Source organism: Octopus bimaculoides, chromosome 5 (genome assembly GCF_046866305.1).
Source record: "Octopus bimaculoides isolate indiv1 chromosome 5, ASM4686630v1, whole genome shotgun sequence".
Taxonomy (NCBI): domain Eukaryota; kingdom Metazoa; phylum Mollusca; class Cephalopoda; order Octopoda; family Octopodidae; genus Octopus; species Octopus bimaculoides.
The window spans coordinates 88843872-88869886 of NC_142932.1; the positions used below are offsets into that span (position 1 = coordinate 88843872).

Sequence of the window (26015 nt, forward strand, 5' to 3'; positions counted from 1 at the left end):
ATAATTTGAGTGTGAATAGATGAAAGAGAAAGGTATGGAATGAGTTAGTAAGAGAGGCTGCAAAATAAAGAGAGGAGAAAACGGATAAGAATCTGCTTGCAAAGCATGTGTTTGTACGTTTGAATATGAGTGTGCGTGCACGCGCGCATAAGGGCATGTATATGTCTATGCGATTTAATATGTGTGCTTGAGTTCCTCTGTGTTTGTATGAGAGCGAGAGGGGAAGGAAGAGAAGAGAGTGCAGCGACAAAAGTATACGTATGCGTGTGTTCCCCTCCCTCCCCCGCATATTTATACACACTCTTGAATATGTTGGTCAGAAGATGTGTAAGTGTTCGAGTGAGAACCGTTTGAAAGAAGAAACTAGCGGTGGAGCAAGGAATGATTTTTACTTTCTTTCGCACGCCAATTTTATCTGTCTGTCTATCTAGCAGTTTATCTATCGATTAATTGATCCATCTATCTATGTATCTATTTATCTCTTTCGTTCTTTACATCAAATAAGCAAACCAATTATTGAAACTAATATATACATACACAAAAAAAAAGTATCACGAAAAAAGATAACTAAAAAAAAAATCTAATATCTTTCATATATATATATATATATATACATATATATATACACGCACATGCGCGCGCACACACACACACAAACCCCACAGGTAGCTATATCTACGTACATAAATGATATACATGTATGCTGTGCCCGATTAAGGAATGCGCATTGAAATTAAAGGATATATTTACTACACAACATCGAAAATACCACTACCTCTGTCACGACTATCATCAGCAACATCATTATTATTACCAGGAACATAAATACTACACACTTTTGTGAATGTATGTGAGTAAAAAAGAAAAAAAAAGTGAGTAGAGAAATTGGGGAGGAGAGAAAAGCGAAGTTACAGAGCCAAAGAGCTGAGAAACCGAAGGTGTAGTATATAGATTAAGCGATATTATACATACACACATATATATCAATATAAACACAATATATAAGATTAACAATAACAAGACGAACACAACAAAAGAGCCTGGAATTTTAGCAGCTTGCGAAAAATGGCAGCCACTTTTCGAATGACTGTTGGAATGCGTAAGAGGCATAAAGATGTGCCCGTGTTCTTCAAACAGGATGGTAAACGCTTTCCTCTCTCCAAGACTGTGAAACTCAACGTCAACACACCTTACAATGTGATTATTGCCCTGGAACCGCCAAGACTATTGGAGTAAGTACCCCCCAAAAATAATAATATAAACAGCACTAACACAAGTACCATGAATGTATGTATGCACACATGTATATATAATATATGTATTCTATTATATATATATATATATATATAGTCACAGACATAGGTACATGTTTTTAATATAAACAAATTCACAGACGTACACATTACATGCAGGTAGATATTTGTTGAGTATATGCACATACATACATATATTACATACAAACTCATACGTACACGAATAATAAATATTAGTTAATGTTAAATATCGTCACCCATTTCATTTGAAAATTAATATTATAAACAAACAACTCGAGTATATTTTTCTTATTTACAACACCGTAAATGACAATATTTCTTCACTGATTTACATACTTTCTTTTCTCTATTTTCCCCTTATTTCTTTAAACTCTTACTGAAATTAGTTGCATGTATAAATTTGTATACACATGCCTGCATGTTGTTCAATGAAAACAATTGCAGTACAAATTAATAGGTAAATCCAACGAGAAATTAAATTAGTTTATTATTTATTTTTATTTTGCGAAAGCCATCGATGTTACCACTTCTTCCTAAAAAAACAAGATTAAGTTATTTTGGTTGTTGTCATTGATAATTTAGGCGACGGAATTAATTATTCACCTATCTAATATGATATTGTTGTTTGCCAGAGAGTGACGAGGTTAAGCTCTCTCTCACTCCCCACTTTGCTTGTTAATGTTCCTTCACTGGAAAAGCATTATCATCACAAAATCACTATTGCATCCCTCCCCGTCCAACTTCTTTCTCTAACATGTTGGCGCCTTTGCGTATTCTAAGAATGAAACCTGTTTTCAGTTTGGTTTCGAAAACCCAGTAAGCGAACCATTTCAGTCCACGATGGCTTCGACTTGGTTAATAATGGATTTGGAAAGGAAAAAGGCATAAACGTCAAACAATCCCATTATAGCGGCACCTGATACCTTAAGCGTTAGGTGCTTTCATTTAAATTTCTCATTCATATTAGAGGTTTATTTTTCTATTCGAACTTCATTTTTTTTTCTCGCCTTTCATTCATTCATTTGTCTCGCTTCTTCCTTTATTTTTACTATATTTCTCTTCGTTGTTTCAACCCCCTTCATGTCTTTATTTCATCTTTGCTTACTCGTCTCCTTGCATTTTTTGTTTTTTCTTCTTTGATTCTCTCTTTTCTAAACTTTCTTGCAAGCTTGCTTTTTTTTTTTTTTAAACTTTCATTTTGCACCAGTTATTTCTGGTGAGCTTTCGTTCTTTGGTTTCATTTATTTCCGTGTTATTACTGATCTTTGATGCTGCTGTTATTCATATAGTTGCTGTTTAAGATCCAGCTAGATATGTAATCAAAGGTATTCATTCCAGCCGTAACCAGCTCGTCTTTTTCTTCTTTCTCTCTCTCTCTTTCTCGCACACACACACACACACTTTTTTTTTTATACCTAGTGTTCTGTGACTTCATTACTCAGTGTATCTTTCCTTTCGAAGACTAGTGTGTAATTTCAGTGAGACTTAGCTGTTATTTCTACCAGGTCTAATGACCGCAAATAGAAGTTGGTTCTGTGATACTGATGGTGTTGCTAATGTTTACCTTTCATCCTCCATTTCAGCTCTTACCATTTATCAATATCCAAATGTCTCTTGTTTTTAAAATATTAGAATGTGATTACTATTTCTTGAATTTCAGACAACTGCATAAACGAACTCTTGTTGGCTCGATCATGTTAATGATATCTTTAAGTGATTTACCATTTATTTGTTGCTAAAGATGTTTTGTGCTTATTCCTAATAGATTTTCATTCATTTATGCTAGATTTATTATTAGCATGATTGCTTTGTTGCTGTTGTTGTTTACCCTCACTGTCTCTATCAGATTTAATTTGTTAAAAGCATTCCAGTCGTGACCATCTCGTCATTTTGAACACCTGGGATTATATTATCCAGTATATCCCTTCTTTTTTTTTTAATGTGTTTGCTTGTGATATGAGAGAGATTTAGCTGCTATTTCTAGCAAGGCGAGCTAACACGCTGATGTTATTGATGTAGTAATGTGTATTTATTTAGTTATAAATATTTGGGGGAAAATTCTTCAGCTGTCTTTTCCATTCCTTTCGAGTTCTTGAAAAGGAACCGAGAGTCCTTGTGTGTGTGTGTGTGTGTGTGTGTGTGTGTGTGTGTGCAATACATACGTTTAAGCATTTACACATGTACGGAGGCTGACATACCAATATAAGTGTATATACACAATAAGTCACACTTTCGGAATATAAAGTGCATTATAGGGACCACAACAGACGTACCTTGAGCAAAATATTTAAACAACAATAATGAAAATTGTGTGAAATGTTGCATAAACTGTTCACACACACACACGCGCGCATATAATGTTTGCAATATACGCATACACGCTCGCACACGTATGTATGTATATATGCGTGTATATATGAATGGAATATATACACGCACCTCAGTAAGCAATGGCCATACAGATTATGCATCCATCCAATAATATACATCTCTGCAGCTTTTACTGATTTATTTATTCGTATAATATTTTATTATTTTTATTTGTTCGTCTACTCAAAGATGTGTATCGATGCGACCACTCTACCTTTCAGTCGTACGGCCTTTGCATTCATGGCCAGCTCTCTTTGTTTACCATTGTCATCGCCGTAGACAACATTATCATCGTTGTTTTTCAACATCATCTCCAACACCAACGACGGCCACTACTATCGTTGCTGATAACACTGCTACTATTAAAGAAAGCATTATTATCATTATTATAACAAACCATTATTAACCTTTATTAATATTATTTATCAACTTAATATATCTATTCATCCACATCATCTTTATCATTCATCCTCATCATCATCATGACACAAACACCAATCGTAATCATTGCCGCCACCAATAATAAACCACAACACCAGCACTGTAAACACCATCATCGTTTCTCAGTAACTCCATTGCCACCACGGCTACTGCCACCTTCATCACTATAAGCTGTAACTCCTCCTCACATCACCACTACTATGCCATATAATTCTATCATCATTACTATCGTCATATCAACCGTACATTGCACAAATGGTATTGATAAGGAAGAATTATTTATTTATTTTGTACTATTATCCAATAATTCAAACATAGACGCATCCCCCCCTCTTTCTCTTACTCTCTCATACAAATATGTATGCTTGTACATGCGTTTCTCTGTGTGTTTGTGTGTATGTGTATGTATGTGTGTATGTGTTTATCTGAATCTGTGCCGTGTGTGTATATATCAACTTCTCACGTTATAGTTCAGTGAGTAGCAGTTCAATTAATCGAACTACAAAAATTATCCACGAAACCGATGGAGATCCAAACTATGGATATGTGTGTGTGCGCGCACACACATTGAGTGTATTTTTATACATAAATTCTGTAAATAAGAAGTGACATAAATACATGATTAGTATATACACGATATCATTCATTCATTCACACACACACACACACACACATTATATATATATAATGGTGGTGCCCCAGCATGGCCGCAATCTAATGACTGGAACAAGTGAAAGATAAAAGGTGTATATCTTTTGTACTGAGTTTATTGTTGTCACTCGGAGTTATGCGATTACTCGTTGATCATAATTGGAATCTGGGCTATAAGGCGCAGTATATATGTATATGAAAGCAATCACAATATTAAACTCTACTTTTGGTATTGAGTACTTATCCTCATGTTTGTAAGTTCAAACGTACACACACAAAGACTAATTAAGTTTATGTGTGTATGTATAAAAACATATTTAGTTTGTTTATTAAATGCACACAAAGTTATTTATCTACAGACACTGTCTCACTACCTTAGGTAAGTGTGCAAATGTGTGCAGGTATGTGCACACACACACACACACACACACACACACACACACACACACACACACACACACACACACACACACACACACACACACACACACACACACACACACAGAGAGAAAGACAGACAGACAGAGATGAGATGTAAGAGGGAGAGAATGGTGTGTGTATGTGCGAATGAAGGTCTACGTATTTCCCTCCAAACAAAATCTAATCTAATATGGTCAATTGCATTAGGACAGATTGGATGTCAATTAAGAGCTGAAATGGAAAGAGGGAATATTGCTGTTACCATGATGGTGGTGTTTGTAAAGTTAATGATGATGGTTGAGGTTGGTTTAGGAAATACAGCCATATTTTTGTTTGTATGAAAGGCTATATGTACAAGTTGATGATGGTATGAGAGCATGACTATATATACATATATGTACGTCTGTGTGTGTGTACACATGCGCATACATACATAGAGAGAGGAGATGAATAGATTTTTGTATGTATGATTGTACGCATGAATTTGTAAATGTGTTTGTTTAAATAAACAATTGGATCGTGGAACTCATTAAATAAAAATGTATGATTATATCATACATTCTTAGTTAACTTACTACAATTTTGCAATTACACACACACACACACACACACACACACACATATAAAATCATTCAATGTACACTATATAAAGATAAGAGCTAAACTATTAGTAGCTCTTATCTTTATAGTGTACATTAAGTATGATATTTATCTCTCACTTGGATGGAGTACCTTTTTGTTGATCTTACCTTCACGGAAGATTAAACTCTGTGTGTGTGTGTGTGTGTGTGTGTGTGTGTGTTTTATCTGCAAATTATAACCTAAAAATGTTGAAGTTGAACTTAAACCGCATTATAACCGCATTATTCCCGATCCAGCGAAGATCGTTGGCACTGCTTCTGTGAGCGAAATATGCGTGTTTGTGGAGAGATGAGAAATAATCTCTAGGATCCAAAAATCATTAATACAATTTGTATAACAAAATGAGCTTGCATGTGGTGGGGAGAGTTGGGGTTCTTACGTTTTGAGCAGAGATCTTATGTATAATAACATGTTCACTAAACTTGTGCCTCATCTATTAACATTGAAAATCTATTAAAACCTTCCTTCCAAGTTGCTCCAAAGTCATCACTGATCAGTCAATTGCTGAACCCTCTGCTAAGCTCAACTAAGACCCACTTCAGAGTACTGCTCACGTTTATGGGACGGTAGCTGCTGTTGACACATATATCCTAAACCACATCCAGAGGTTCAATAACCAAAACGCTATTTGCTCACAACCCCCACCCTCTCTCTCTGTAAAATTACTTGTCTCGTCTTTCACACTCTGTTTCAACTACTTCCGTCCTTCTTCCACAAAACGTCAACAGTCTGGATTTTTATTTCACCATCCATGAAGACATTAACCTAAAAACTATTCAAGCTGATCATCAGCTGCATCAATCTCAGTAGAATGGGAGGTTGGTTTGTAAAGGTTTTAGACACTGTCCCTTCTCTCTTACGGTACTGGGGTCAGTTTGCTTAACTTCTAAAACTTACACATGTATCTATGACTACGTAATGTGTGTATATTGTATCCATTCAAATATACCTTTTCTGTATTATGCATATAACATATTTATGTTAAATCCATTAGTCATACGACCGTTTTGTCCGTGTCCCTCACAGCATCATCAACAGTAATCGCCTTGTTCCAAGATTAAGGAACTAAGTATGTTTCTGTAACAACTGTCGCGCACGCAATATTGTGTGTGTAAGTATGTTTGCAAGTGTATAATGTACATGTTTTGATTGGGATATATATTGATTTGTGACATTAACAAAATGTCTCAAATGCGGGGGTTCTTTATAGTTGGTTATGTTGACTCTGGCACTTGATTAGCCTTTTATTTTATTGGTCCCAGAAGGGATTAAGGTCAAAGTTGAACTCAGAAAGTAAAGAGACAACCCACCACTAAAGTATATGTATTAACATGATGTCTATTTGATGTATCCTAGACGTCTGAAATTTTCTCATATTTTTCAACGGCATCAGGCGGCGAGCTGGTAGAAATGCCTAGCGGTATTTCGTCTGTCGTTACGTTCTGAGTTCAAATTCCGCCGAGGTTGACTTTGCTTTTCATCCTTTCGGGGTTAATTAAATAAGTACCAATTACGCACTGGGGTCGATGTAATCGATTTAATCCCTTTGTCTGTCCTTGTTTGTCCTCTCTATGTTTAGCCCCCTGTGGTTAATAAAGAAATAAATATTTTAACGGCATGTATCTACTATTTTGACAATATATCGCTAAAGGTCCATTTTCAAGGTATACGTCTTTCACAATAGCTTCATACTAATCATTGCGGTTGGCACGAATATAAAAATCATGGCAATTCGGGGTGTTGCTCTCACTATTGCAAAATCTTGGTTTCGATTCCCAGATCGGCTATATGTTGTGTTATTGAACAAAACACTTAATTTCATGCTGCTCCAGTTCACTCTGCTGTAAATGGGTAACCCTTCGACGAACTGGCGTTCTGTTCAGAGGAAATTTTGACCTGCCTGCTTATCTAGCTGGGTGGCACCATTCGAAAGCTAACAACAATATAAGGAAGTGCATTGTGACCAGCGATGTATAACAACATCCGATACAGTTGGTGATACAGGGATATATATATTGTAATGATAGAAATAGGGCGTACGCAGGGGTGGGGTCGTTTCATACTTTTGCTCATGGTGGAGTCTTATAGTGTCGAACCCACCTTCCCTCCCCCTAGCGCACTCCCAATTCCCAAACCCATTTCTGTGCGTGTTAAGAAAAGATAAAAGAAACTTTATTTTTCTGGTGTCTAGTTAAATTAGAATATATATATATATATATATATATCCATTTTTTTTGACAAAACGTCTCAAATTCAAGGGTTCTTTAAAGTTGTTTATGTTGACTCCAGTACTTGATTGCGTTTTATTTTACTGATCTCAGAAGGGATAAACACATTCATAGGGACCATAAAACATCTATCTATCTATCAAAAGTACTAACTTTGTCGCTCCTTCTCGCACACGTGCTCGCTCTTGCACATGTTAACTCTAACTAAATAGTTGATTTCATTGACCCCCACACACCTATCCTGTACTCTCTGCCAGCATCATACCGGTGGTGTTTGTGTTCATTAGAAAAATAATTAAGAAGGTTGCATAAAATTCCTTGGCTAAACTTGAAGTTGGGACGCTTGGTTGTTTTCTTTTTTTTCTTTTTTTTTCATCGTGGCTTCCAATTTCATGTTGATAATGAATATTATCACTCAGGATAATGCCCAGAGATTTAGAAAGGTAATGAACTTCTCTTTGTTCTGACCATAAAAAGTTTTGTTTTGTTTTATTTATTTATTTACATCTTATATAACGTGTTTTGCAAAATGCCATTAAAAATATGCGTTATTAAGTAAGTTAGAAGGAAACAAATTCTGAGCAGTACCAACTAATTACACACACACACACACACACACACACACACACAATGTATGTGTGTGTGTGTTGCCCAAAATATTTCCACTTTCTGGCAAATAAAAAATTATTATTATTCAAAAAATCATTTATGTTAATTGTTCATTATTTAACCTATTAAATATTTACCATTGTTTTCATAAATATTTTGCTCCACAACACACACACATTTCCCCTTCTGATATCGTTATCATCACTGCTACTGTTGTTGTTGCTGCAACTGCAGCTGATATTTGATACTACTACTACTACTACAGTCGTAGTAGTTGTTGCTGTTGTAGTAGTGGTAGTAGTAGCAGCAGCAGCAGCAGCACACTGGGTTGTGTTATGATATCGTTGTCTCTAGTTTTCTGTACAACTGTTATTTTCATTGTCAACACGAACAGTATTGTTATCATTATCATCATCTTATTAAAGTCCAAGACTAGTTAGGATTGGTACCAGAAATAACAGCTACACAGGTGGTAGTCGTTATTGTCGTTGCTTGACTCAGATCATTATATCTAGTTGAACGGACCTTTGATCAAAGGCATTTATTTCCCACTATAACCCCTTTTTTGTTTATCTAAGACTACATAGGCCCAGTATATAACCATTCTTCTTGTATTTTGAGGGAAACGTAGCTGCTATTTCTACTAGATCGAGTAACCTGGTAATAGATTAGTGTAAGCGTTTTGGTTGGCTTTGTTGGTGGTAAATTTCATGTATACCTATATAATCGCGTTTGATTGACAGTCTACAAAAACATCAAAAACACCAACTGCCATCACAAACACCAATTTCCACCGCCAACACCTCAAGCAGACAAGAACACCTTCACCTTGAGCTAACGTTGGAGCCTGTATGTGGTTGTTCGATCTCTTAAAAATAGTTATCAAATTTCCCACATACGTTGATGATGATGTCTGGGTTTCGTTGTAAAAAGGAAGGTCTCATTATGGTTATGGCTTGAATACCTTTGATTATAGGTCTGTTCGTTCAAGATTCCTAAAAATAGCAGCCAAATCTCTATTAAACTACATCAGTCTTAAATAATGATTGACACATTGGATAATGTGGCTCTAGATACACTAGGTCAGATAAAAGGATAGAATTTTCATGGCGGTGAGGCCTTTGATCTTAAGTCAAATTAATCAGAGTTGATTGGAGGCTGAACGAAAACAACTAACCAAACCTCCGATTCTGAGTTAATGAACGACCCTCTATGTGATCGTTCAAACTGCGAGAAATAGCATCCAAATCTCCCTCAAATCACACTCTGCTACCTTTAAAAGATGTATTTAAAAAGAACGTACTTAGATGTCACTAAAAACACAGAATAGTCCAAAGGCTGAACTGAGGTTTAACAACTGACAAAATCCTTTGCTTTACATTCTTCCACCTACAACACCATTACTGAAATAATTCGACCCCATCCAACCACAACATCCCCACTGCCAATGAGAACCTCAACATAGTCACTCAACCTACTAGAAATAGCAGCTAAATTTTCCTTAAATTCCATTCTATTGTTTTAAGTGATATATCTTAGATTATATTCCTGAGAGAGAGCAGACTATTCCTGAGAGAGAGCATGTTTGTTAACTAATATGTAAATATATTATCATCATCATCACCATCATTTAATGTCCTTCCTGTTGCCAACCCCCACCTGTTTCCAAGCAAAGTAATATGTTCCATGGCCAGGCATGGCAAGTTTGTTTTTTTTTCACTCTCGGAGTGGTTGGCGTTAGGAAGGGCATCCAGCTGTAGAAACTCTGCCAAATCAGATTGGAGCCTGGTGTAGCCATCTGGTTCACCAGTCCTCAGTCAAATCGTCCAACCCATGCTAGCATGGAAAGTGGACGTTAAACAACGATGATGATGAACATCACTTGTATGACAGTAATGTTTGTTTGCAACCATGATGTCAAGACAAAGGTACACACAAACATGCATACACACGCACAACAGGTTTCTTTCAGTTTCCGTCTACCAAACCCATTCGCATAGCTGTGATTGGCCCAAGGCTATAGTAAAAGACACTTGACCAAGGTACTGCATGGCAGAACTGAGGGACTGAACCCAAGACCACAGGTTGGGAAGCAAGCTTCTTAACCACACAGGTCTGCCTGTACCTATACATATATTTGTATGTATATATGTATGTATGTATGTATGTGTGTGTGTGTGTTATCTATATTCTAATGATGGAGTTTTGTATCTTTGTTAGAAACCAGCCCCTTCCTTACAGGAAGATCTCAATTCAAAATAGAACATGCACACACACCCCACACACACGTGTGTATGTGTGGTTATATATATATATATATATGTGTGTGTGTGTGTGTGTGTGTGTCTACACACCCACACAGCTCTTTATCTTGTCATCTGCATTGCTTTAACATATCTGTTTATTCCTGTCTTTGTCATTCTTTCCCCTTGCCTCCTTTGTTTTCTTATTCTGTTATTCCTTTCATCTGATCCCTACCCATCTCTCTCTCTCTCTCTCTCTCTCTCTCTCTCTCTCTCTCTCTCTCTCTCATACCACTGACTTTATTACCAGCAGGGTATAAATGTAAATTCATACAGAATACCTATGTTCCAAAAAAGACTCTCCTGCACACACCACCGAATTACCTTAGGGTGAGAAAGCTGTTCTAATAATACATGCATTCATGCACCCACCAATTCCTCCCATAAACCTTCTTCCTGCCATTTTACCTGTTTTGGTATGAATGCTACATGGAGTTGTGAATGCAATGTACAATTGCATAGGTGTGTGTTTGTGTTTATCTATCTATGTATCTATCTGTCTGTCTTTCTGTCTATACACACATGCACACACACACACACACATGTATCACATATCTGTATGTGTAGTAATCCAGTAGTAATGAAGTATTTAGGTTATGTGCAGCGGGTGCACTTACTTTTGAGGTTTTGTCGAAAAGCAGGGAGAGGCAACGCCCATAACAGTTTACAGGTTGTCTATGCCTGATGATAGAAAGACATGAAGAAACCTGAACACTTGCATAGTGGAGGTCAAAAAGCAACATGTCAAAGTATTGTGTTATCTTCAGACTAGTGACATGGTACAAACAGCAGCAGCAAAGTGAACCCTGCTAAAAGCACCTTCATGGCAGGGTGTAGAGGTAAATAGGGCAATGGATTAAGTCTACTACTACAACACAAAAACAAGTTATAGTCTATCTGAAGGCTTTCCATACAGTTGCCAGGTACACAATTTCACTCAATGTTTCTATCTCTCACCGTCACCCATCACCTTCTCTTGCTATGTCCACCTCTGCTTCGCCCGTTGTCCCTCCCGTCCTCTTGTCTCTACTATGCTAGTCTTGCTCATTTTACAGACCCATTTTGATCTTTCACTATTCTCAACTGTATTTACCTGAGTGAATTTACACATCTCAGCTTGTTAAACACTTTCTGCACCTACAGTGTATAAGGCTTCCATCCCCCACTTCTTATGCTGGTGCTATGAAAGAAAGTCCACCACCACCACCAGCCCTTAGCCACTTTGTAAATTGGTTAAAGCAAGAAGAGGTAAAATAGGGTCAAAAAATCTTAGTTCTGTCTCACTGAGGATTTGACAACCGCCTTAGTACTGATGTACCCAGATCATATTTGTAAAGTGGAGTGCAAATGAATAGAGAAAGCACAAGGTTATGAGATGCTTTCAACAACTTTTTTTCACTTGTGGTACTCTTATATTCTTTTCAGAATTCAGCAGCGCACCTGAACTAAAAATATAACTAAAAGTATAGGGAAAAAATTATATTCAGGTTATACTTCAGCACACCTAGCATCACCTCGTGGCACACTGGATTCAGAACATTATTATAATGCTGTTATAATATGAAACAATGTAAAAAGTTTTCAAGTAAAATTACAGATTCTGCATCTTTACTAATCAATAATAGACTACATCAGAACAAGTATTGATGAGTTTACTGAAACTCTTTTTGTTGGCTTTTCCAGCATGATGTCATTGACTATGTCAAAAACTCCTGTTTTTCCATGAAGCAATGGAAGACCAACAAGTTCTAGGTGGCTAAAATTGTTATCAAATCCTCTTATAAAAATGCTTAATTAGGCTTTATCATATATGTTGGTAGGTTCACCCAAAGCTAAAGAAAATAAAGTCCAAATACAGAAAAGACCAACAACTCAGATTCACCACAAGAGTTCTTCAGTGCATCTTTAAATGTTTGTTTTGAGAGACAATTTCATCTACTTATTTTCAACACTTTTATTGCCAATACTTGCAAATAAATATATATTGAAACAAGGTCTAACAATTCCTCCTCCATCACTCCATCAGAGAAAGGTGTTTATGACTTTTTTTTTTGGCAGTGGGGGTGTTGTTTGTTTTGGCCAACACAAAAGTAATTTTATAAGATGCTTCTTTCATCACCAAATTTTCACAACTTCTTTCAACATATACATGTCTTGTCTTTTCATTTCTTTCTTTTTCTTTTCTCAATTATGTATTCTTCCCACAACTTCTATTTTAGCTTTGAGGTAGTGTTTTCTAGTATTTATTAAGATGATGACTTCTATTATGTGAGAAACTATTTTCACGAACAATGTACAACAGTTTTCTTAAAAGGACCTGCTATAAATAGGTGTCCATATTACCACCATTTATTGAATTCAGACTTAGTATCCCTTTCTACTTTTTCTCCCTCATTTTCTTTTGCATTGGGATGGGTGTGAAATGAAAATACAACTTAATTTTTGTATTTTGAAAACACACTTGCAAATGTCCACAAAGGACTAACAAAGTACAACAGTGTCAAACTAGCACTGGTTCTAGCCTAAGTCATCATCAGAGGTGGGCACCGTTAATCGAAAAGTTAACTTCATTAATCCATTAATTCTTTGAAAATGTAACAGAAGTTAAAGTTAATCCGTTAATGTTAACTTTTATTGAAAAAAGGCATAACTACAATTTAATACTCCACCAACTTTGTTGCCTCATAACTTCCAGAAAGATGGATACTTTTTAACAAAACTTTTACCAAATAATTACTCATATCCTGTAGATTACAGGTATGTAAAGATTTGTTGGAAAAAATTTTTCGAGGGATTGGGGAGGGGACTTTCGCAAAATTCATAGGACCCGACATTTTCCCCCTCATAACTTTTTGGAAAACAGGTATTTTTTAATGAAATTTTATACAAATACCTTTCAAACGGTGTAGTTTACGATTACATAGAAATTTGTAGGCATAATTTTTGGAAGGGGACGGGGGAGGGGGAGTTTCTGAAAAATGGAGTTTTGGATCAGACTGCCCACATTTCTCTGTTTTGACGGGGATTTTTTCAATGTTTTTCACCAAAGTCTTCAGAATGATGGGAGGCATCTTTTCAAGTAAAGACTTTGAACATTTTTTTTTCACTCCCTCCACCCACTCACCACCCCAGTCTGAAACAATTTTGGCCTTTTTTTTTTTCACTACGCACTTAAAACTCATGAGAGAAACATTTTCGGTTTTAAAAAAATTGTTAATAATTTCAGAGGAAAACGTGTGATTTAAGGGAGATCTGGCTGTTGTTTCTAGCACATCCCAAAACCTCCTTCCTCGTTTCTTTCTTACTCACACATCTATTGATATTTTTCTCCCCATAAACAAATTTTATGGATTGATGATGTCAAAGTAACACACATGTAGTCCCAACCGAGTGAGGCTGTGTTATGTGTGTATGTAAGAGAAAAAAAACACCTAAAAACATCTTTAGTGCTCATATTAATCTGTCAAATGTAATGCTTATTCATGTTCTTTTGAATTAGTCAATTTCAAGAGGAATGTCCACAATATTTGCTTGTAACTTTGTAAATTTTTTACATGCAGATTTGAAATTTTGTCAGTGGATGCTTTATATACCACTGGTTTATAGTTATGTAATTTTAGTTGATCTTGCTGAGTAAATTTGACTTTTATAGATAGGTAAATTTAATTAACAGGTGTAAAAGCAATAACATTATGGATAAACACTAAAATTGAAATTCTTAATGCATTTTACCTGTTTGATTTGTTACTAAAATTATCCCAGATGGCAACCAACAAAAATTTTGCCACTTTTCAAGATGAGGTACATTAATTTGAATTAATTAAAATATAGGTATAATCAATACAAGATTTTAATTTTTCGATAAATATTTCATACCTTGGTGTGGAATAATTGTTTTCCAGTTTTTTTCAGGTGCATTCAATGTATCTGACCTACAAACATGCCACAAGCCATTTTTTCTGGAAAAGAAAGGTGGGAGGGGTGGTGGGGACCTCGAAATTTCCCACCAAGGGAGTTTTGTTTCACAGGTGTTATTTTTTTCTTTTCCAGGTTATTTTGCATGCTTTTTTCCATAAAAAGGAAAGATTTGGCTGCTATTTCTAGCATGCCCTGCTACCACGTGACAGCTATTTGTGTTCACACCGAAATATTTACCAACTTTTTTCCACTTTATGGAAGTCAATATTTTCTCTGTTGACATCCACCTCAGCAAGGTCACGGATCAAATGGAAACACATCAATCACTGTTACCTCTTGACAGGACAAAGAAATTCCCCCCCCCCCCCCCCCCGCAGTCTTTGCAAGCATCAAGTGGGTGGATTTGGTTTCAACTCCCGGCAGGGCCAAATGAGGTCCTACAAGTTATTCATAATAATAAGTGGCGCTATATGAGGGTTAAAAGAATGACACATACAAGTATGCTAAGACAATCTGAAGACAATAGAAACTTTTAAGCATTTACCGGTTTTTATGAATCTTTTGAGTTAACAGAAGCTAAATGTAATGGAAGTTATTGTCTGAATAACTAATCTCGGTGTGCTACAGGTTTACTGGATGATGGCATTACTAACTTCAGTTTAGAGAAGGGAAGATTCCCAATCTGAATTCAGGCTGGGACCATGAACAATATATCCAAGGACAAAACAGATGGTGGTGATTAGAGATCAAGCTGATAGAAATGTGGTGCAGATATATATTGTTAATATAAACTCAAAAAATAACACCTAATGATTCAAAACAGTTATAATCTTTGCAAAATTTAAGTTTTTTAGTGATTCTATATTATACTACTATACACATTTTTCTAATGGTAGAAAAGTGTGTATTATAATAATAGTTGTTACAATAATTTACATCTAGAATAACTTAACATTCTTTGTATTGTCAACATGCTTCACATCTGTTGAATCTCCTCTACGTATCAGTTTTGAATAGTTGCTAGCTCTTTCAAATTTTTTTCTGTAACCCCAGATTTTGGACATTGGGTCACCAACAAAGGATTCATTAACTAGTGTAAGGAAGAGTCAACATACTGAAACCCACTTACTGATCATTAGATAGTTAACAATGAAGAATGAATTAATTTGTGTGTTTGGGGAATCATCCTTCATATGAGCCTGGTCAATCTAAGCAGGAAGACAAGAGGTGTGTCAATATGAAATGTTTGGTACCTGCTCTGTTGTCTTGAAAGTTTATCAAACTCTCTAAAAAAATCCATATTTCAAGCATGGATACACATATTTCTTCTCTTTAGCTGTAACACATGACTCCTACTGAATAAATGTCTCAATTATTTCCTGATATTCACAACAGATACCTCAAAAGGATCATATATGTCCACTACACTGACCAAGTATGGTTGTGTGACCTCCAATTCTCTTGCAATGCAAAGCTGCTGTCATCAGCAATACCAGTCTCTGCTGGTTTTGACTGCACAGTTAGTTGCTTTTTGGACATCATTTCTACTGCCATTAATATCAACCCCCATATATTTAGATTTGCTGTGATAACATGGAGGGTAACTAAACCTATGACTGCAAATCTTTAAGGTAGATTTCCCTTTCCCCACATCAATCAGAACTCACCTTCTTCACTGGTTTGATCATTATACATATTGATATCTTCTGGATAATTCCATTTGTACTGCTTCTAATATGGCCTCTATGCTTGGACTGACAGTGGTGTGTGTGTGTGTGTGTGTCACAGTATACAACTGCGAACATGGTCATTAAAACAGTCTTCACAATGGTCACCAGTCTATCTGGATCAGGGATTCTCAACCATTTTGTATCTGTGGATCCCTTTGGTTATCATTTTATTCTGGTGGATCCCCATAGCCATTCAATATTTAAAAACTAATTTTATATAAACTTCTTTCAAAATTCCTATTTTACTTTTCACACATTAACTTGTGTAGGTTGGACTATGTAAATTATCAGAAAAAGAAACCTAGCTGTTTCTTGTAATACCAAGACTTACATCTAAAGCAAAATTTTTCGAGGGGGCTCCCTTAAAATACTATTGCAGATTCCCAAATTACTATTTTGTTGTGCAGACCCACCAAAAATCTAATATGGACCCTGGTTGAGAACCACTGATCTAGTCGCTCCACTGATAAAATATAAATTGGTTTTAAAGAGACTGATGAGGTCACTAACAGACTACAGTAAATATTCATCTACTTTATATCTTATCTAATGAACAATATCATTGTTGTTTGGTTTTCAGTTTGCTTCATTTCTAATGGCAAGAATGATGACATGGGAGTGACTGTACAACTTGAATAGAACAAATATCACATCAAGTATTTTTATTTGAAAGCACTAATTTTTCAGAAGTGTTTTTGCCAGTTTGTATCAGTGACATATGCACTCACATACATTTTTTCCCCCCCAAAAATTATGACTTTAGTGTCTCACCATCTTATCATGTCAAGCTACTCTCTAGTCCTTTCCCAGAACTATACACATCTCTGAAACTCCATCCTCCCCCAGTTTCTCAGCCAAATTCACCAAGTCGACCACTTAACTTTTGCAAAAGTTCAATGTTCAAACTAACCTTCTCTACTCCTGTACAATCCACAGAGTGCGTAGAGTAGCCTTCAGATAGGCAAAAACATGGTATATTTGGAAAACAGATCTGAAAGTTATACCTTGTCATTCAGCCAACTATTTATGCGTGCTCTATTTGTGTGTGTGTGTGTGTGTGTGTGTGTATGCTGTAGGATTGTTCAATCAGAACTGACCTATACAACAACTGCTACAACCACTTACTTGTAATAATTCAAACTGAATAATAACTATATTAACCCTGCCCAGTTACATTTCCTTATCCTCGACCCAGTCTTGAAAGAACATGAAAAAGCTATGGGCATTGCCCTTCCTACTCATACTAATTTAATTGTACAATGCTGGCAACAACTGTGAACTTGAAATAGTTAATATCTGTCTGGTTGGCATTAACTCAAGGGATAGTGTAAACAAAAATAAAAGGAAGGAAGGTGTGGTGTTGTAATATAGTATGTGTTTACTTGTCTTCACTTGAGTGGTGGTGATATGTGATGTGGTAGTGAAATTGTGTAATGATATCTGCAGCTTAGAACAATGTTATTTTAGCTCTAGTAAATGGATATACATGTTTGTATATATATATATATATATATATATATGAACATGTATGTTTCTATTTATAGTATTTATATATATATATATATGTATGTATATATATATATATATATATATGGGAGAATATACAAATAATAACAACAGACGAGGACAGGTGGTGTAAATAACAAAAGTATATATTAGTATGACGCTATATATATATATAGCTTCACATACATAAACACACACCATTATCAGCAGTTTTACATTCATTTTGTCATGCTTGTATGGGTTTGTGTGTGGGTTCTGTGCTTACGCATGTGTGACCCACTCTTGCCTAAAATACTACCAACCGCAAAGTAGTGAAATTACAATAAGTACACCCCAGAAATATATAAAGTAAATAGATATAAACATTATCTCACTTGCCATATCTAATGGCATGTTCAGCAATATAGCTAAAAACAGCTGAAGATAAAACTTTCCTAGTTTCACTGAAATAAACTAACATAGCCTAAGTACTGTTTGAGTATATCCTATCCAATGCATAAACACACACACACACATACATATATATATATATATATATATATATAGAGAGAGAGAGAGAGAGAGAGAGAGAGAGAGAGAGAGAGAGAGAGAGAGAGAGAGAGAGAGAGAGAGAGAGAGAGATACACATTTCTTTTAGATAGATAGTTGTATATGCACAAATATATATAATCTTGATTATTTGAACAAAAATAGTAAACTCAGTACATAAAAGGAGTGAAAAATATACATTGGCAATATGGTTAAGAAACTTGCTGTGCAACCACATGATTTTAAGTTCAATCTCACTGCATGGCATCTTGGATAAATATCTTCTACTATACCACTTTCGAATTATACCACCCTGCTGGATAGGCAAGCAGGCCAATATTCTTTTGATCAGAAGGTTATTCCATCACAGGATTACCCATTTGCAGCTGAGTGGACTAGAGCAACATGAAATAAAGGGTTTTTTCTCAAGAATACAATGTACCATCTGGTCCAGGAACTGAACCCACAATCTAGAGATCTTGAGTGCAACACTAGACCACCTGCCTTCATAGTGTGTGTATGTGGGGGTGTATGTTCTCCCCGCTACTTGACAACCAGTACTGGTTTGTTTACATCTCCATATGATAGAACAACTAACTGACTGGAGTTCAGTTGTTCAATTAAACCCTTCAAGGCAGTGCCCCAGCATGGCCAATAACTGAAACAAATAAAAGATAATTAAACATTAAGCTGACATTTGAGCAGCAGCAGCAGCATTTGTGCTGTTGAAAGAAGCTTTATAATCCTATCTTATTTTTGGATATTCATGAAAGTCGATGGAGCATAGCATGAAGTATCTAGATTCAGGAGCAACGTTTTTACATCCACTTTCCATACTGGTATGGGTTAGATGGAATGTCACAGTTTAAACAAGTTCTTATGGAAGCTACTTCTCTCGTAGATTGGTGCTCATATCTTTAATTTTGGCTGGATGCCTTTCTTGTTACTAACCTGCTGTTTCTCAAGAGTCAGTAAATGAAGAAGTGTCAGTACCTATGACCTTTGCAGTCCGTCTTGGACTGTTAAGACGACAGTCAAAGTTCAACCTTGAAAATCTGTAGGTTGATGTTTGTATGACAGTTTTGAAGGATTGACTGAAGTGTTTAGTTTGCTATATGTGTATGCTGAATGCTATATAGGAATAGAAGGTGATGTCACCTTTATTGACATAATGGCAATTAGGTCATAGAGACCTAACCAAATCTTGAAACATACACTGTTAATGATAGAATGTTCTTTAACCCCTTGCAGACAGATTTAGTACTGACAGTCTGTGCTGTGTACCAGTATTAGGCCATTCAGTAACTACATAATTTTTCATACAAGGAATTTTACAGTGAATTTTAAGATTCTTCTTAATGTGGTGTATTTGAAAACTCAGTGCTGCACTGAGAGACATCACACAGCTTACACACACAGTGTTTCGATGCGGTCAGTACTGTTTGCCGTCTGCAAAGGGTTAACTCTTTCGACACCAACCTGTCTGAAACCACCTATAGTTCTATGATACAAGCTTTCTGTTTTAAAGTGATCTAAATAAAACCTACCATCAAAATTTTACGTAATTTATGTTCCAAATATCAGTTTAATGATGACAAAATTATTTTACTAAATTCTTGATTACTTTCAAATGAAACAGAAGTAGTATATTTTGACAGAAATATGGTTAAGAAAATGGCTAAAGAGAGCTCTAGCACTACACACTGAAATGAAGCTATTTCGTATGAAATTTCGTATCAAAAAGTTGGAGCAGTTATAGTTCTGAGGTTGAGATGCATGTGTGACTTTTATTGGTTTATAGTATAGATGAAAGTAAAACCATTTGATATAACATTAACAGCTTAAGCTGAAAAATTATTTTTAAATGATTTTTGAATTAATGTAGAGTCATGCTTCCTTTTAAAGACTATATTCAAGTTATGAATGAATGAATTAACTGGCAAATGTTTATTTTTTTTTTCCTTGAGGTTAAATTACAGCTACATGGTCTGTGATATTTCAGTGAAGTACATACACACACATGCACATATGTTTATATACTCTTTACTCTTTACTCTTTTACTTGTTTCAGTCATTTTGACTGCGGCCATGCTGGAGCACCGCTTTTAGTCGAGCAAATCGACCCCAGGACTTATTCTTTGGAAACCTAGTACTTATTCTATCAGTCTCTTTTGCCGAACCGCTAAGTTACGGGGATGTAAACACACCAGCATCGATTGTATATAAATGGTGTCAAGGCAAGGCAATAGTAACTCATACACACACACGGATACACACAATGGGTTTCTTTCAGTTTCTGTGTAGCAAATCTATTCAGAAGGCTTAGGACAGCCTGGAGCTATACTAGCAGGCATTTGCCCAAGATGACACACACAGTGGGACTGAACTTGGGACCATGTGGTTGGGAAACAAACTTCTTACCAGACAGCCACACCTGTGCCTATACACACAGCTATGCCTGGACCTATTCTGTTATTCTTTTACTTGTTTCAGTCATTTGACTGCGGCCATGCTGAAGCACCACCTTTAGTCGAACAAATCGACCCCAGAACTTATTCTTTGTAAGCCTAGTACTTATTCTATCGGTTCTTTTGCCAAACTGCTAAGTTATAGGGATGTAAACACACCAGCATCAGTTGTCAAGCAATGGTGGGGAGACAAACACATACACACACACACATATATATACAACGGCTGTATATATGTATTTATGCCTATACATACATGTGAATGTACAGGCATACACACACACACACACACACACACACACAAAACTGTGGTATGAAGTTTGCATACCAACCACATGTTTCTGATTCAGTCACCTGGGACTTCTGCTGTAGTCCCAACCTTGTGAATGGATTTGGTTGGCAAAAACTGAAAGAAGCCTGTGATGTGTGTGTGTGTGTGTGTGTGTGTGTGTGTGAGGGGGTGTATATGCATGTATGTTTGTGTGTCTTTGTGTCTGTTCTCCTTCCACTTGACAACAGGTGTTGGTTTGTTTGCATACCCTGTAACTTAGCAATTTGGCAAAAGTGATTGATAAAATAATACCAGACTTGAATAAAAAATAAGTACTGGGCTCAATTTGTTTGACTTTAAAACCCTTCAAGGCAGCCCCCCCCCACCACCACCACCACCACCACATGGCAGTAGTCCAAAGACTGAAACAAGTAGAAGATAAAAGATAAAGACATGCATATGTACATATGTATGTATGTGTTTTTCCCTACTGAAACAGCATATTGTATTGTGTGTATGAGAAATAGTGAGAAGGCGGTCAGATCATGTTGTACTGTTGTTTGTGTTTGTGACAATCAGAGGAAAGCACACGGACAGAAAATCAAAATGAGAGAAAGGACAAGAGTTTGGGAACATATGTACCCATTTTCTAGCTTCATCAATTAAGTCAGTAATAAAATTAACCTATATTTTTCTACTGAAGTCAACATTTTTTTTTTTCATGTTGTTGTTGCTGATGTTGTTGTCAAACGGGAACTGTGAATGTAGACAAAATCTCAAAACTAGATCAAATTTCTCATACTCAGTCATCATCATCATCACCATCATTACCATCATGATGATGATGAACAAACACATCCCAGTTTCTGGAGTGGAGCAGGGGAAATGGCAATGCTCTTTTTTCCTTCTTCTACTGTTGTTGTTTTTTTTTCTTGTTAATTAGGAATTATCTTATTGTCCTTGAGTAAATTGTCTATACAGTTTAAATACACTACATCTCTTTTATTGCCATTGTTACTGTTCACATTGTTTTTAATTCTGAATTGAAAATGAAAGCCATTTTAGAGAATTAGAGGTTAGTCTATTGTAGAAGTGTTGGCAGGGGTAAGAGTGAACTGAAATATGGAAGCAGGTCATAGTTTTTGAAATGCTATTGAATCTTTGAATTAAATTAAAATACTTAGGGAGGAAGGTTTGCCTTTGTGAGCTTAACTTTTTCTTTTCCTTTTATTTTATTGGTTTCAGTCATTGGACTACAGCCATGCTGGGGCAGCATTTTCAAGGGTTCTGTTGAACAAATTGACCTTGGCACTTATTTTTAAGCCTGATATTTATTCTGTTGGTCCCTTTTGCCAAACTACTAAGTTACATGGGTGTAAACAAACCAACACCAGTTGCCAAGCAGTAGTGGAAGACAAATGCAAAGACACGCAGACACATGACAAGCTTCTTTCAGTTTCCATCTACCAGATCCACTCACAAGGCTTTGGTTGACCCAGGGCTATAGTAGGAGAAACTGGCTCAAGGTGCTGTACAGTGAGATTGAACCTGAAACCATGTCATTGTGGAAACAAACTTTTGGTTTCCACTTTTTATCCCCAAACAGAAAGTTTGCATAGCTCTTGTCTGTTAGGTAGCACCCCTCACCGTACCCAGTTTATACAACTAGCAAAGTACAGTTGTAATCTTAGTTTCAGTTACTAATGAATATCACTTTATCAGCCATTTGCATGGATCAGATGTGGTTTAAGTGGATATATGATTCTTTTGTTTATTTATTTGGTTGATTGACTTAGTTGGTAGTTAGGACAGAAAATTTTTTAGTGAAAGCAATTGAATATGTCGCATTATTTTACTTATTGCCAAGGAAACAAAAAAACCCTTTGCTATCCTAGCTTCTGGTGAATTTACAAGGGGGTACTGAAAAGTTCTTGACTTTAAGGGCATCACGAAAGGCTTGGTTGGAGGTCCAACTTTCCAAGTTCTTTTACAAGGCTTAGAAAAACTGAAGGACTGTTGCAATAAGTGTATGAATCTGAGAGAGGAATATGTTGAATAAAATCATAAATAACTGATTTTCTGTTACCCAAAGCCAGGAACTTTCCAACACCCCCTCGTAACAACCTTCAGCTGAAATCCTTTCTCCATTTCTTTTTCAGTTTCTGTTGATCACATGATGATCACACATGGAAACTCTGTTTACCTCCTTAACCATGTTGATATTGCATCAAAAAAAAAAAATAAGACCCACTGGTATCTTAGTTGTTCAAGCCCACAAATAATTCTTCTTTGCCTACATTTTTACATAGCTGTGTGGTTAAGAAGCTTGCTTTACAACCACATGGTTTCAGGTTCAGTCCTACTACTTGAGTGAGTGTCTTCTATTTGAACTCTTGGTCAACCACTGCCTTGTGAGTGAATTTGGTAGATGGAAATTATGTGAAAGCCTGACGTGTGTGTGTGTGTCATCATCATCATCCTCCTCCTCATCATCAGTTAATGTTTGTTCTCCATGCTGGCATGGGTTCAATGGTTTAACCAGAGCTGGTAAGGCCATGGGCCTTGTTCTGGCATTGTTTCTATGACTGGATGCTTTTTATGTGGCACCAGTATCAATTCTGCTGTGTTGGACAGGTCTTCTTGAGTACAGCAATGCACCAGAAGTGTGTTTGTGCCAGTGTTTGCCCCTCATACTCATCTGCTTGACAACTAATGTCATTTTGTTTTACATCCCCATAACTTAGTGGTTCAGCCAAAAGAGACCGATAGAATAAGTACCAATCTTAAAACAAAAAATGGAAGTCCTGGGGTTGACTTGTTTGACTAAAATCTTTCAAGGCAAGTGATCCAGCATGGCCTCAGTCCAATGACTGAAATGAGCAAAAGGTAAATGATACACTTTGGTATTATACTGCTTGTGCATTTGGATGCACTTTTGAACTTTCATGGAGACTGAATAACCTTTAAGAAATAATCCTTCACCACATACCACATAACCATTATAAGAAACATTTCTGCCAAATTTCCACACCATCACACAAATACAGCTACTGTCTCTCCCCCCTCTCTCTCTCCCTCCCCCCTCTCTCTCTCCCTCCCCCCCTCTCTCTCTCTCTCTCTCCCTCCCCCTCTCTCTCTCTCTCCCTCTCTTTCCCTCCCTCTCTCTCTCTCCCGCACAGTTAACTCTACCACCAAATGCCAACACTACCATCATCACCACCATTGCCAACACCACTGTCATTGCCACCACCAACACCAACACCATCATCATACCACCACCAACCAGAACAAGCACCTACTGCACCAGTGCAACTCCTAACCACCTAAACTAATTCAATCATCAAAAGCTCATGCCACCACCACCTTAACATGCACTACTACTACAACTACTACTATTGCCTTCACTGCAGTTACAACACTTTATTTGACACTATAATTTACATAAAATATAAAATACACAAAGCACTATTTCGATACCTGTTTAATATATTTTAAAATGTTAAGTATAGGCTCAGGCATAGTTATAGGTGCAGGCATGGCTGTGTGGTAAGAAGCTTGCTTCCCAACCACATGGTTCTGGGTTCAGTCCCACTGCGTGGCACTTTGGGCAAGTGTCTTCTACTATAGCCTTGGGCAGACCAAAGCCTAGTGAGTGGATTTGGTAGATGGAAACTGAAGAAGCCCATCGTGTATATATATATATGTGTGTGTATGTGTATGTATATATATATATATATATATATATATATATGTTTGTGTTTGTCCCTCCAGCATTGCTTGACAACCGATGTTGGTGTGCTTATGTCCCTGTAACTTAGCACTTCAGCAAAGGACACTGATAGAATAAGTACTAGGCTTACAAAGAATAAGTCCTGGGATCGATTTCTTCAACTATAGGCGGTGCTCCAGCATGGCCACAGTCAAATGACTGAAACAAGTAAAAGAATAAAAGAATGTTAATTTTTAGCAAGGACTTCTTCAAAATTATTTTTTTATAAATATATATATTTTGTTTGTCTGTACATTAAAAAAAAAATTGTACAATATTCCAAAATATAGTTTATAAGTTCCTTTCAAAATTGTTTTATTTTGCTGTTTAAGAGAAAATTCCTTCTGTTTATTCTACCAGAACTATATGAGTCTCTGCACTATTACATTCAGTAACTTAATGCGAATTTCTCTTAAAAAACTACCAAAGGCAACTAACTCTCACTGCATCTCATACTGCCTCAAAGCTAGAATAGTTTTTACTTAAGGGTCTTAGAGAGGGTTTCAAATTCTTGGGAGATAAATCTTTTTTTAATTCTAGTTTTGAAGTTAAGAAACACATTCATATGTGTGAATGTGTCTCATAAGTGTAGTTTTATGCACTGTGGACCTGATATGTGAATGTGTTTCTTGTCTGCTTTGTGTGTATTGTGCTTTGGGTGTTTTGGGGGGTTGTTGTGCTATACAAATGTGTTAGGTCTGTGAAGTGTTTGGTATGTGATATGTTTCTGATATCACTATAACTACTAACTTTTACCATCACCATCACCACCACCACCTCAACCACCACTGTTTCAACCACTGACACCAAAATTACCCCTACTACCATCACACTCTCCACCCACCCCTCATCCCTTCTAACTCTCCAGAGAAGGGTGAAGGTTAAGT

The 26015-nt window shown here is 36.4% G+C and overlaps 1 protein-coding gene across 1 annotated transcript in view; it reads left to right on the top strand.

Annotated features, from left to right (window-relative positions):
• The first annotated feature begins 299 nt into the window (after window positions 1–299).
• LOC106869136 (CB1 cannabinoid receptor-interacting protein 1) overlaps window positions 300–26015 on the top strand; it is a 59426-nt gene continuing 33710 nt past the window's right edge. The window contains exon 1 of the mRNA XM_089352564.1: window positions 300–1232. Coding sequence (XP_089208690.1) covers window positions 1066–1232 — 167 coding nt within the window. The 5' untranslated portion in view covers window positions 300–1065. The remainder of the gene's footprint in view (window positions 1233–26015) is intronic.